General features: G+C 43.9%; 1 protein-coding gene across 2 annotated transcripts in view; it reads right to left on the bottom strand.

The window, feature by feature from the left end:
* MED13 (mediator complex subunit 13) overlaps window positions 1-14,975 on the bottom strand; it is a 158,959-nt gene that overhangs the window by 36,632 nt on the left and 107,352 nt on the right. The window contains exons 11-19 of one of the 2 annotated variants that reach the window (XM_073573172.1): window positions 13,622-13,706; window positions 11,640-11,761; window positions 11,392-11,476; window positions 10,910-11,091; window positions 5,554-5,750; window positions 4,397-5,316; window positions 2,534-2,701; window positions 2,083-2,306; window positions 73-262 (exon numbers count right to left, since the gene is read on the bottom strand). In XM_073573172.1, the coding sequence (XP_073429273.1) occupies window positions 73-262; window positions 2,083-2,306; window positions 2,534-2,701; window positions 4,397-5,316; window positions 5,554-5,750; window positions 10,910-11,091; window positions 11,392-11,476; window positions 11,640-11,761; window positions 13,622-13,706 (2,173 nt within the window). The remainder of the gene's footprint in view (window positions 1-72; window positions 263-2,082; window positions 2,307-2,533; window positions 2,702-4,396; window positions 5,317-5,553; window positions 5,751-10,909; window positions 11,092-11,391; window positions 11,477-11,639; window positions 11,762-13,621; window positions 13,707-14,975) is intronic. The other variant, XM_073573177.1, reaches the window with a different exon arrangement.

Here is a 14,975-nt window from a genome sequence, read left to right as displayed (position 1 = left end):
ATATAAAAACTGTTTGACCAAAAGCTGCAACTAAAACTCATTACATCTGCATCTGAAGTGACAAGAACATACCTAACTCATATTTGCACACTTGTGCATATAATCGCAATTTGGAAAAGGTTTCATTGCCGCCAGTAGCTGCCTGAGAAAACCATTCTGCAACAGATTTATCAGAAACCTTTTTTGCGGCAGTGGACCCAACTCGCATGATGCCATCTGTAAGTTGTTTGGAAATCGCTCGATGCTGACCAAGTCTGCAAGACTGAAACAACGCACACAAATGATGAAATAAGGAATAAATGATGAATACATAACAGACCTCAAAATATTAATACAATAAAAAAGCTATTTAAGAGTATAATTTGTTCAAGTTTCAATAGAAAGTAGTAAATGGGGATGCTAAAAATAAAGGGACTTATTAAATCAGTAAAAGTGGTAAAAACACATACATTTAGCAGGGCAGTGCCATAGGGGGCCCTGTATTACCACACACTTTAAGGAACAGACAATTCTGAGGGTCTCGAGCTCGCCATATACATTAGATAGCTGTCGATGATTCGGCGGATCGTTCGGCTGGCGGCCATCTCCTCCATACAAGAGTGCTTGGTCAGCCAAGCGTCTGTTCTCTCCAAGAGAACTTATGATGGGCGTTCATTAAAGATTTCCCCTGACCCACTTCTATTTATCACAGGATGCTGAAACTGCATGTGTAATGATATAAGCCTCTATAGGTTGCAACTAAGAACTGATAACGGTCTTGATTTTACAGGTGCTGAAGTGGAGTGAGGTTTGATAACGGACCCAGTGGAATACAGAGCAGTCAAAGTTCCTTTACTTGAAAGGCTGCACACCAAAGGAGATGTTCGATGAGATGAAAGGTTTATGGTGATGATTCCCCATATTATGATGAAGTCAAGAACTAGCATTGTCAATTCAAATGTGGTCAGACTTCGGTGCAAACAGCTCCAATTCCAGGGCGACCCCACTCTGCTATTGATGAACACCATCCAGCAAGAGTTGGTCACCATTTTGGAAAATCGCCGCGTAACGATTCGCCACCCTGCCCAAAATGTCAAGATTAGTATGGGGTCCGTGGAAAAAAATCATACCAGACCATCTTCACATGCATAAGGTATCCGCTCGCTGGGTTCCCCGGCGGCTGCTCACACCTTTCCAGAAGCAGGACGAATCGAATGCTCTCAGGCTCTATTGACGATGTGCCATGGAAACCAGGAGGACTTTTTCAACAGACTGATCACACGATGATAGCTGGGTCCATCACTATGATGCCGAGGCTAAAGTCCATTCAATGCAATGGAAGCATCATGACTCATCGCATCTAAAGAAGGCATGTGCTCAACCATCGGCAGGCAAGGTCATGCTCCCAGTATTTTGGGAACAGCATGGAGTAGTAACGATGGATTTCACAGCAAAGGGTACCATGATCACTGGGGCATACTATGCTTCACTGCTGAAGAAATTGCGGAAGGCCATCAAAACCAAGAGACGCGACATGCTCACCAAAGGTGTCCACCTTCTGCAAGACAATGCACCAGTTCACAACTCACATGTTACCCAAATGGAAGAATGTCCCTGTAGCTTTGAAATTCTACTGCATCCCCCTTATTCACCTGACTTAGCACCATCAGTCTTCCACCTCTTTCAAGTTATTTTGAAGGACAAGCATTTTCCAGATGATGAGACTCTGATTTCCAAAGTCACAATGTGGCTTTTGGAGCAACCTGTTGACTTCTACAAGCAAGAGGTTTACAGTTGCTTAACGAGATGGGAGATGTTGTGTCCCCCTAGGTGGCACCTATGTAGAGGACTAATAACTGTGCCAAGTTTCATTGCTTTCAGTCCACAGGAAGAAATCTTTAATGAACACCCCTCGTATTTTTAGGAGAACAAAAGGATCAGTAGTTCAGAATCTGACATGTCGGATCCTTCATAATGAATTGTACAGGCTGCCATACCTACTGTCAGCAGAATCCACTAACTGCTAATGTAAATGTGGGCTTTAGGACTGCACTCAATAATAAGCAATTTATAAAAGGGGTCAACTAGATGTAACAGTCTTACCTCATACATAGCAGTAAGATCCCGAAAGAAACTTTTGGCTCCATTTAGAAGAGCCTCATTTTCTGGGCAGACCACAACATATGCAATGTCTCGTTGAGACCCATAAGGCTCTAGCATCAGCCTTTCCCAGTAAGGCAGAGCAAAGGGAGACAGCACCAAAAAGTCATAATCGTATCCAACCATAAATGTGGGGATTGGAAGTGGTTCTGGGGATTCATCTGTTCCTAGAGACACACCAACACAAACATTTCAGTAAAATCAGGTGTGGAAGAGGAAGTTCTGCTTAGATAGTAGGGTGCCAGTGTCTCAGCTGAGTCACTACATACTGTATGCATGCACCATCCCTAGCTACTGACTTCCATGCCATTTGATTAGCAAGTTACAATGTATTATTACAGACTGTATGCAGATTTTGGGTTGCGGCATTTCCAAAGTTTAAAACTTGATTTACCATACGAGCCACGACCAGCCATTTTGTGAAACTGTTGCCAGGTTAAGGGCCCCTGAACGCCCCACGATCGTACAGTTCGCTTCTTTTGAACAGCATCTTGCAAGACAGGTTGCAGAGAAAGAAGCATCCGGAGGATGTCTTGGGAACATTGCTTGCTTGAGTCTACTGCTGCAAAGCAAAAACGGAGAAGATTGCAAATGAGCAACGGTGCACTTATGCCTAGAATTGGCAAAATACACACACACACACACACATTCATTTAGGTTGATGATATATATGCTATGTCTGATCAATGGGGGGCTCCTTTCAGCTTTATCAAGGCAGTGCACGGTGTAGGAAGTGGCACATAACCCTGTTCATGTCAATAGCATATATAATGTAGAAATCAAAGTTACAGCTTATTACAGTGGAAGGGGGTCAAAAGACTCTCCAGGGTCTCAAATAAAAAACCTTCCTGCTCCAGCGCTGCTAATCTGGTAGCCCAAGGCCTTTTGTCAGCTGGCCTGGAGTGATATTACAAATCATATATGACTGCTGCCATCCGGTGGATCACACAGCACTATTCATGGTCTGGCATCCAATGCTCAGATTTTTTTCCTTTTTTACTTGGGGCTGTGAAAGTCCGGAGTCACATGCGGACATGTTTACGACTTGATCACCATGTACTTTAGAGAGAAGACTGTAGTAAAGCTGCAGTAAAAATCATTGCAATTCACATTTTTTTCTTTTTTTTTTTGTCAGTCACTCCCAAAACGCAATTTTTTTTTTTTATTTTTTTTTTGCAGGAAACAGACTCTCCAACAACCACACTAGCACTGTACCTGTCGTGGGTGTAGTGCCTGGTAAAATAACTTCATTCATATGCAAATGGCTTTGTTACACCCTCTTGGCCTGGCCAATATTTGGCGCACTGTTAACGCCTCCTCATTTCCACATTGGGGCTGCCCGCCTCCCACTTCTGATTGACAGCACTACATTTCCAGGTGTATTAGCGGAGCGAGGGTTGTCAGAAGTAAGGAGACAGAGGAGGAGAATCCTACTGGAAAATTTAGTTTGAGCTTTAATTTTTTTTTACTCCCCTTCTTCCAAGGGTCCTGACTTGTTAATTTTTATTCGATCAACAGAGCCATACGAGGGGTTGTGTTTTGCATCATACCAATCATATTACTAAGTAATTACTGAAAAATGAGGAAAGACCCCATAAAACATACTGAAAAGTGAAGAAAAAATACAATCTAAGTGAAGTAAAAATTCCCCCCTTCCCCATCATTTTTTGGGGGTTTGCATTCACAGCATTCATTATTTGAGACAAGAGATCCGTATAATTCAGGTCAGTACGAGTACAGCAATACCAAACTTATAAGGGTAATAATTATAGGAGATCTATATCTATCTCACTATTTTCTAAGACGTGTAACTTTCATTCTTCCATCAAGGAAACTGTGCGAAGGCTTGGATGTTGTGCATTGAGCTCACATGAGCTAACATTTATACACTTTTGGCACACGTATTTTGATCTATTTTTATTGCATTTTTTCTCTTGGGAGTACAGCAATTGGGGGTTCCAGATTCCCATTAACCATTATAGGGAAAATTTCTATGATTATGTACAGAAGCCAGTTTGTCAACTAAGCCCGGGGTGTGTTCAGCTGTCAGTGGAGAGATTGTTGAAATTTCCTCACAAACGAATGGAGAGCGCCATCCACATGTGTTACAATTCCGGCCACCTTTCCATTGACTGTAGCCACAGTTTGGGCAGTTTTAATCACATGACAGATTGCTTTAAACCTCCATGGTGAACACTGGCCTAGACCCAAACTAACACCATTGTTTAAATATATCAAAGAAAATCAAAGCACTCACCATTTCTTTTAGACCAGCGATGTAAGCAAGAACTTCTGACAAGTGCTTCATCCACTTTACCTCCAGACATGTTATCCATAAACTGTCGGCCGTGCTCCAGTGCCAAGTAGCAATCATTACAGCAGTCTTGTTCTTCCACACGAGCTGCGCAATTCACAATGCTGGTTTTTGTTGCTGGCTCTTCATCCATAATTCCAAACGGAGAAAATAAATTAGTGCACTGGTCATGCAGAAGTAGTATTAATTCATCTGGCATTTTTTCAGTATCCTTTAGCACCCCACGATCAGCTCCTGCAGCTCGAAGGGCATCAAAGCGCTTTTCCACTTCCTTAGAACATTCTGTATGTCTGCCAATTATATCCAACTCATCCTCCAAAAACAAGCCAGAGTTGTTACCAAACTTGCGATTCATCACTGCACTGAAGCCACAGGTGCAGCGGTACTGCACTTCTTGGGTGGGGTCAGGAATATACACGCCAACGTCTGCGCCTTTAATGTTCATGTTGCATACACAAATGCAGCAGCTGTCAAAATTGCAATCTTTGAAAAGATTCATTACAGATTCTGAAAGGATCAGGTTGACATAGAGGCTATGTGCCTCGGGTATCGATGGAACAGTTGCTGGTTCTACAGAGTTCAACGGTCTGCATGTTGAAGGTGTAGAGGCTGGAGAGTACAAATCAGAGTTTTCATATTTGACAGATCCTTGAACACTGGCTGGACCTGCTCTTGGGGTACGTGGAGTTCTTGGCGTTCGTGGAGTGGGAGCTGAAAAGCGAGGTGTGGCAGGAGAAGGTAGAATGCCTGCTCCGCCATTACTTGGTGGGGCACTGTTTGACATTCCAAATGGCGTATGGGTTTGTGGTGTGTACGTCTGAACATATTCTTGGTCAATTGCACTGCTGACGCTAGAAATATTCCTAAGAAAAGAAAAATCTATGTCAATTCAGGAAAGAATCTGCCCCCTACCGAAATATAAAATCCAAAGAAATTTAGCAAATAATCTCGTCTCGATGAGAAACATACTATTGTTTTCCATCACTTACATGCCTCTGTGGTCACAAACTACTAACACTTCTTAAATGCAAAAGTGTTCGACAAAAATGAAAGCTTCTATAAAAAACAGAAGTTAGATTGCCATAAGTTGGAGAACTTACCCATCTTTGATAAAAGGCATTGTGGGTACTGGGGGGAGCAGGTCTAATTTCCCAACAGTCCAACTAGGACGGTAAATGCACTCATCTGACAACTTGATGGGTGGCAAAAACTGGCTGGGTAGAGTCTTCAAGGGAGCAAACATGGTGCATCCCACCATTACTTGACAGGTTTCTGCTTTATATACGTATGAGAAATCCTGGGAAAAAGGAAAAACTATCTTTAGATTTAATCCTGCACATTTCCTCAAGGCAGATGGAGAGTCAGCATCATGTTCAATAGTTTCAGGAAAAGATAAAAAGCAAGTCAGTGAATCAAGGTGACCAATGTAGGTGGAACAGCATAGCAATAGTTTTGGTTCGTAACCAAACATCATGGGGATTGCAATTCCAACCATGGTACCAAACTATGAAAAGTATACATTCTAGAACTTTAAAAATTGTGGTAAAAGAGGGATTTTTGGTACTCACCGTGAAATCTTTCTTGAAGCCTTCATTGGGGAAAACAGGCAACCATGGATGTATGCTGTTGTCGCTAGGATGCCCACACAAATGCAAAATGAGGAAATAGCTCCTCCTCAGCAGTATACACCCACCGACTGGCACAAAGCTCGTCAGTTAGTAGTAAAGAAGTAGGAGAAGCAACAAAAACAACTTTGTAAAAGCCCAACAAAAAGGCACGTAGGCCCAACCAAGGCACAAAACCACCGAGGGTAGTGTCTCCCAATGGAGGACAATAAGGAGGTGCCAGGCGAGTGACACCTTGAAGGAAGGTCTTCATCTGCAGATGAGAGGCCAGATTTCAGTGAAAAATAACTGAAAGCACGGAGACCTGACCCTTAAGAGTACTGAGGCGAGACCGGAATCAAAGCCCGACTGTAGAAAGGCCAGTTTGGCCGGAAGGGAAAAGGACATAAGAGCTATTGTCTTTACGCCAACAATAGAAAGCCTTACAATATCTATAGTAAGTGCGTGAGGACGCAGGCTCTCTCGCATTTATCATGGTCTGTATAACATGAAGAGAAAATCCGGCCTCCCTCAAAACGGCGGCCCCACAGCCATGCCATTAAATTCAGAGACCGAGAACTCTGGTGGAAGAGGGAGCCCTGTGAGAGTAGGTCTGGAAGCCTCCAGGGGACGTCCGTGAGCAGGTTTACTAACTCCGCCTCCCAAGAACTTCTGGGCCAACACAAAACTATCAGGATTACTGGAACCCCTTCCGTCTTGTTCTTTTTTTTTTACAACTCAGAATCTGCAGTAGAGGAAAAAGATATTGCAGCTGAAATGGGGACCAAGGAATGACCAGAGCGTCGCAACCAATGGCTAGGCTAGAGGGTTGCGAGACCTGGTTACGAAACGAGGCATCTTCTGTTTCATCCGAGACTCAAATCAGACAGACGTCCGGGGTGCCCCATCTCTGATCGATCTGGTCGAAGACAGCGGTGTTGAGAGACCACTCACCTGAGGCGAGACCCTGATGACTCAAAGTCAAGGGCCCAATTGTCCAACCCCGGAATGTGGACTGCTGATATTACTGGTACATGGCTTTCTGTCCAAAGCAGCATCCATGCTACTGTCGCCGTGACTGGCTTGCTGGGTGTTCCACCCTGGTGATTTATATATGCCATATCTGTGGCATTTATGACTGAACCCGAACTGGATGACCCGCAAGGTGATTCTGTCAGTGGAGAAGGGAGAGGTAAATTGCTCTGATTTCCAGCAAAATGATGGGAAGAGCGGCCTCCTGAGGATTCCAGTGACCCTTAGCTGTGCGATGGGAGGAAAAAAAAAAAAAACACTCCCCATCTGAGGAGATTGGCGTCAGTGGCGACAACTTGACAGCAGAGTGGAAGAAATGAACGATTTCCTGTGTAGAATGGAGGTGGGAGGGTCCACCATGTCAGAGACTGTTTCACCCAAAGGGGTAGCAGAATGGGACGGTCCAGGGAAGAAATTTTCTTGTTCCACGCTGACAGAAGGGCCATTTGAAGAGGACAAGTATGGAACTGGGCAAAGGGTACAGCATCCATGTAAGCAATCATCTTCCCCAGTACGCTCATACAGGAGATGTGGAGATGGCAATCTCAGAGAGCGGATCCCCAGGCGTAGAGATGAGATTTTCTCCTCTGGAAGGAAGACCTTGGCGCGAGCTGTGTCTAACAACATGACCAAGAACACCAGACCTTGAGACGGGATCACAGAAGACTTACCTGTTGACTATCCAGCCAAAACGGGTAAGAGTATCCAGAGTGTTCTGAAGACTCTGGCGACAATCTCAGGAGGATAGACCCTTGATCAACAGATTGTCCAGGTAAGGGATGAGGAGTATCCCCTTGGATCGAAGAACGGCCATGACAGCTGCCATAACCTTCGTAAACACCCAGTGAGCAGAGGCCAGACCGAAGGGAAGGGCTCTGAACTGGTAGTGCTCCTCCTGAACCAGAGAAATCTCTGAAGTGGGGCGCCAATAGGGATGTGCAGGTAAGCATGATGAATGGCCACCGAGCAGAGAAACTCATCGGGTTCCATAGAGGCAATTACCGAGCATAGAGCCTCCATCTGGAAGTGACGGACTCGACGGTTTAACCATTTGATATCCAGAATCGGACGAAGGGAGCAGTCCTCCTTTGGTACCACGAAGAGGTTGGAGTAAAACCCTGAAAAGCGTTTGAGAGAGTGAACGGGTACTTTTACCTCTGTCCGAGGGAGGGAGGAAAATTCAATCTTGTAACCTGAGATAACAATCTCTCTGACCCAGGCGCCATCGACCACCAACAACTGAGTCCCGGAAGAAGAGAAGCCAGACCCCAACCAGGGAAGATTCCAAGGTGGGTGTGATCTGTCATGTTGAGGAAAATCTATTAGATCAGTACCCTGCGGGCTATGAAGATCCACCCTTTGGACGCCAGTGAGAGGATGGCTTGAAGGACTGCTTCCTGATGGGAGGAGGCCCGGGGAAGGACGAAAGGAACGAGACTAGAGAGAAGACCTCATAGGTAAAAGGGGCCTATTGGCTTAAGCTGAGGAAGGGAAGTGCTCTTACCGCCGGTAGCATTTGAAATTATCTGGTCCAACTTGTACCCAAACAGCCTAGAACCCTGGAACGGAAGATTGGTAAGAGACTTCTTGGAAGGTGAAAAACCATTCCATGCCTTCAACTACAGAAACCTCCGTATGGCAACGATATTGCTGGTAACCTGAGCAGAGCAACTGACGGCGTCCAAGAACGCCATCAGCAGATATTTGCCAACGTGTGAAATGTGAACTGCAAGGTCAGCTAGCTTATCAGGAGAGGCGGCTGATAAAATACCTTGTCGGAAGCGTATCCGAGGCAGAGATGGACTTGGCTATCCATGTGGAAGAGAAGACTTGACAAAGGGAGGCGCCAGCAGCTTCAAAGGCTGACTTAGCCAGGGATTCGATCTGTCAGTGGAGTCCGTAAGGAAGGATCCATCTGGCAGTGACAGAACAATCTTGGAGGACAGCCGGGAAACCAGCGGATTGAAGGTCGAAGACTCTATCCCTTTAGTTCTGACCCTCATTAACGAATGGACAAAGAATATTCAGTGATTTCCCAATGTTTGGTGAAGATTGCCCGAAATTCCTTGCAGTTGTAAAACGTTTGGGAAGGACATTCTACCCTCTTGAAAAAGACGGAGTGATCCTGTGGAGGGGGGGGGGGGGGGGGGGGGTGATCCGGCTTCCTGGACTTAGTTCTTGAACTGCACGTCTGACGGTGTTCAGGTGCATGCGAATCACAGTGGGAGGCGTTAGGAGCACTGCTGGAGGTGAACAAGTTTGGTAAATGTTCTACAGCCTTGACTGTGACACACTGGTCAGGTCATAAACTGATTGTGACATATCAACAGCCCACTCCTGGGGAGGGGGGTGTGCCTTCTCCCCGACATAGTGGATTATAGTAGAAGCGAGGCGGGCATGGGGCTCGCTGGGATTGGGCATAAGTGAGAGCCTTAGAGGTACTGCTGTGGGGAGCAATACTCCTGAAGAGAAAAAGAATAGGGTCAGTCAAGACAGAGACTCCCAGATGTCAGCAACGGTCCAGCTGTAGGTACATGGACTGCTGTATCCCCCAGATCCGTGGCTGTAAGCTGTAGAGAGCAGGGTTGCGTGCAGGCTGTAGACTGCAGCTGATGAGTGCTGGAGCCAGAAGAAGCAGGGACTGGACGCTGTACAGATGAGCCAGCAGTTGTACAGGTCGGGTAGTGTATGTGTGAAGGACCTACCTGCTGACTGGCCGTCCAGCCAAGGACGTGGACTGGCCTGAAGGAAGAAGCCCTGCGATAGGCCTAAAAGTGTGTGAGAATAACACACACTGATGGAGACGCGCATCCCGGTGAGTATGGCTGGCCCGGTATGGAAGAAGGGAGAGCTACAAGCTCGCTTATTTGATTAAAAAGTGCACGCTGATTGGCCAGAGAGCCGGGAAGGGGACATGGCGGAAAAAAGGGGGCCGAGCCTTATGAAGGCCCCAAGCCCGGGGACTAACTTTTGAAATTGCAGTGTATCGGAGCCTGCTGTATCTGGATCCCCCAAGTGGGATATGGCAACCTCCTTCCAGCACCGTCATGGATCGGAAAGGTGCAGAAGACTGTCAATCCCTAAAAGGGGGAAGGCCACAAACAAGTGACCACCGCCTTCCTCCTGGCCCGCTCTGAGGAGAGGGCAGGGGTGGGGAAAAAGGCTAGGACCGGCCACCGGGAATCACTCTGAAGCACTGTGAGGTGACAGGAGATTAGGTCCTACCCTGCAGATCAGAGAGTGGACAATGTGGGTGACACCGCGCTGTTCTCTTGGGTCGCAAGAGTGCTGGAAAACAAGGTAAGAAAAATACACCCTATTGCCCTGTAGAAGAAAACCTGAGATAAAAAGGGAAAAAAGAATAAAAAAAAATACAGGGTGACCTGAAAAGAAAAAGACGGACCTGGTATCCGATCCCAGGTCCACCTCCTACTAACACTACGCTTAAACTGACAAGCTTTGTGCCAGCCGGTGGATGTATAACGCTGAGGAGGAGCCATCTTCCTTTTTTTTTTGCATAGTGTCAGCTTCCTGGGAACAACAGCAAACATCCATGGTTACCCGTGTCCCCCAATGAAGCGATAAAGAAAAAGCTATTAACCTAAACCTTTCTGGACTTTGTCCAGTGACTTATCGGATGGCACAAGACCTTAATTCATGCAATGACAAAAGCATACAACCAACCAATCTAGATAGCAAGTGGTCATAATCACTGCTTGGCATAAACTTTAAGGAAAAGAGCCCCAAGAGTATAAATGTGTGACATGATACCAACTGTAGGGCAAAGTAAAACATGCAAGTAAAGATTTAAAGAAATCACCTTAATTTCCGAATGTTTTGGGCTACAGAACCCTTCGTCAGGTTCTATTTTGAATGGTGTTCCATCAAGGGTTGTTCCTCCCGGTGTAGTGTCAATGTTGCTGTTCATGTTCATAGGCGAGAAGCCCAAGTGCTGCTCTAAGGATGGTGGCGTAGGGTACATTTTATGAAGATCAGCTGAACCTGAAAAAAAAAAAAAAGCAATTCATATAAAGCCCATATGGCGCAGCACAGTGGGAAAGAATCTGAGGAGTGATCCACAACAATTCTTGTTCTCTTTCATAGAATGCTGCAAATCTACTGAACTTTCTGCCAAAGGCACCAGTCTCAGCAACCACGGAAACATTTTCTATCCAACACTTGATGCAAACCTTCATAGGAAGTGATTTGGATAATCAGTATATTATGGTATAGCCGTAGTTTGCCAATAGTTAAACTTCATAAGAAAACCTACAATTCCCATATAAAGCTGAAAAGACTTACTTATGCAGGACAAAGGGTCCAAATTTCCTGATTTTGACTCCTTGTTGGCCTTGTCATCATTGTTAAGAGTTCTTTTTGAGCCAGGCTAAATTAAAAATTATATAAAAGAACATTAAATTGAGATTTTGCAAGATAAAAATTTAATAGTATTTAAAAAAAGTGGATGGGGGAAAAACATATTAAACTAAAACAAAAAAAAACATCAGATTATATAAAGACCACTTGTTTATGCAAAAAGGAAATCTTACCGCAAGCTCATCTTCATCAGAATTAAAAAGATTATCCAGATCAGTGTAGGAAACCACAAGGTCAGTTTCATGAAAGAGGCTGGTGGAAGCGGTGCGGGCATGAGCAGCTGATCTCTGAGGATCTGAAACAAAAGGATTTTTTTTATACTTTAAAGACCCCCATCTATCAATACACCACTGCACAGGTAGACAGGTGTAGAGCACTTAACCAGCTTTAAACATTAAATCAAGTCACAGAAACAGTGCTCAGCATCTTGCCCCAATCCCAGGCTGCCCTTAGGGAAGCACAGAATACCTGACATATCAGTTAGGGAAACTCTCATATATACACTACATTCATAAAAGTAGCAACTCCCCAAATGTAAAATGCTATTACACACATATATGAATAAAGTAACACTAAACGTAGAAACAAATGACACAAGCAGACAGGAGATCATCTTGCCCACAAAGTTTCTTTTAGAAATTCTTTAACAAACACAGACTAATTTCATGTCAATCTGTGACATTTTCAGTTGTGGGATAGCGGAGGACACAGAGCTTAAAGTGACTGTCAGCAAAGAACCACTGTTCAAAGTACAGGCACTCTGTGCATCATGGCAGGACCAATCATTTAACCTCTTCACAACCCAAGCAGAGCCCACATCTTTCCCAGCTGATGAAGGTTGAAGTATTCAGCCATCATCTGCCTCTAAGTCTGCTAACCGGTTACATGCCTCAGTCAATCTCTGACAGTTGCATTTAACCCAGGACGACAGAGTGGCGTATCATTCTATGCGCCCTTAAGCACGCTCGTGACGTGATCGCTGGGTGCAGATGGGTTGCCGTGACAGTTTGGGGGGGGGGGGGGGTTTGGGGGGGCGGCTGAAGACACCCGTGCTCCTCATGACTATTCTCCTGTGAAAGCCAGCGTTTAGCTGGTACTCATAAGACTGATTTTCGCTATGCATAGCAGGGTGCTATGTATAGTACATCCAATGTCAGGTTCAAGTCCCATAGCGGGACCAAAATGTGAAAAAAGAAGAAGTTTAAAAACATGAAGAAAAAGAATACAAAAAGTTCAGACCATCCCTCTTTTGCCCCTGTTAAAAATAAACTAATTAAAAAATAAGTGTATTTTGCATCGCTGCGTTCATAAAAGTGTTCTGTGAAAATATAAAATAAATCATACTGATAGCGTAATGAGAAAAAAAACAAAAGAATTGAAAGGCTAGAATTACTTTTCTTTTGCCACTGCAACATTGCAATAAAAAGCAATAAGACGTAATCAAAATATCGTATCTACCCCAAAATGGTATCCATAAAAACACAGCTCAGGGTGCAAAAAATAAGCCCTCACACAGCCAGATATCCTGAAAATTGAAAACGGTACCGTCTCCAAAAATGGTGACAATTTATTTTTGAATTTTTTTTACCACTTAAAGAAAAACTGTGTGTTTGGTATCCACGTACTCATACTGACCTGGAGAATCACTATACCAGATCAGTTTTACCATACAGTGTACATAGTAAAAAAAAATAAAAAAAATTGTGGAACGCAAGGTATTTGCAATATCAAAGCACTTGGATTTTTTTTTCCCCAGCTTTCCAGTGCATACTGTATTTTTTTCCCTCACAAAACTATAAGCCAAGCTACTCCACTCCTCCTCCTCCACATAATGCTGTTTGCAGAATGGACTGCAATTTCATTGTGACAGGTTTTTAAATATTTTGCAGTACTGCAGGCAGGACATAGGGAGAAGTTCCTGCTGCAGTCTTACAGCCAGAAATGTGACAATTCAATTTAGAGAAGGAAGACGTAGCTAAGCTTCTGGAATTAGGAAGATTTCTTTATATTTTTTAGTTTTAATTTTAATATAAGGCATAAAAAAAGGAAAAGGAGATTTAGGAAGAGATCTTGTTGTTATGCATTTTCTATGTTTAGTGTTTCTTTATCTAGAGTGTACACATATGTGTGTAAATAACAGCTTTACATCTCTAACCTTGTTTAACTGAAGGGTTGAATAATGACATAGGGTCTTCACCTTCTTGAGATAAAACAGCAACATTGGACATTCCATCTTCTGCCTAAAAAAAAAAAAATAAATGTATATATATCATTTATTTTACTCATTTATATAGCGTCTTCAGTTCCACAGCATTTTACAGACATCATCATTACTGTCCCCGATAGGGAATTTAGATTGTGAACCCCATCAGTATGTCTTTGGAATGTGGGAGGAAACCCAAGAACCCTGAAGAAACCCATGCAAACATGGGGAGAACATACAAACGCCTTGCAGATGTTGTCCTTGAACCCAGCACCCCAGTGCTGCAAGGCTGCAGTGCTAACCACTGAGCCACCGAGCCGCTGTATGAAGAAGCATTAACCGAAGAGATGTAGCACAATGCATAAATAGTACAGATATCCCCTATAAACAGCCTACCCAGCAACCAAAGAATCCAGATGTTGGGGGAATGGTGCGCTTCTGCTTGAGAAGATGAGTACTCTTTAAAATGAACTTTTAAAATTGGGCTTGGCAGGAATAATTGCTTGTTCCCTAGCAGTCACTGTTGAGTCCTTGCTACAGCCGGTCAATAAAGGCAGGACCTGCAGCCGATATGTACACTTGACTTTTTTTCTACCCTGTGCAGGCCAAGGAACACAATTATTTGCAGAAACCTCTAACAGTTTTCAACAACCTATATGCTTTCTATGGCACATCAAGCAGTAGTGGGGGGTCCTCCTGAATAGGACCCTTCTAGCTAGAGCAAAGAGACACAGTAAATATATATATATCATCTCTAAAACAGACACTATTCATGTTTGCATTACATCAAAGACTTAATTTAAGAGAATCCGTCTCCTGTCACAAATATGTGAAGGAATATCCAACGCACTCTCAAAAATCGATATTGTCAAGATATTTTTATTGATTAGTAAATATCAAAGTAGCATGAACCAAATGAGACAGATTTGCAACAAAATGAAACAGACGTTTCAACCTGTCCCGGGGCTTTATCAAAAGGTGGCGGATTCTAACTGCTGTGGAGAAGTAGAATATTGCGGTCCGTTGATGTAGAATAAATGTCAGTAGATAAATTCTCATCAGTACTTATAATCACTAGAGTATCCAAAAAAGAAATCTTGGTGTTATCAAAATTCAAAGTGAATTGTAATTCTGTCCAGATGGAATTAAGTTTAACAAATTGTGACAAGGAGACAACAAGACCATTGTATATACAAAATGTAGCATCGATATCCATCTATACCAACAAGCGTGTGTACAGAACAGGTTATATTTCAAAGTGATCCATAAAGCATTTGGCATAGGCAGGAGCCACATTGGAGCCCCC

Source organism: Dendrobates tinctorius, unplaced genomic scaffold (genome assembly GCF_039654945.1).
Source record: "Dendrobates tinctorius isolate UK_male_01 unplaced genomic scaffold, ASM3965494v1 ptg000007l, whole genome shotgun sequence".
Taxonomy (NCBI): Eukaryota; Metazoa; Chordata; class Amphibia; order Anura; family Dendrobatidae; genus Dendrobates; species Dendrobates tinctorius.
The sequence above is the reverse complement of the archived record's forward strand: the minus strand, read 5'-3'. Positions and strand labels throughout refer to the sequence as shown.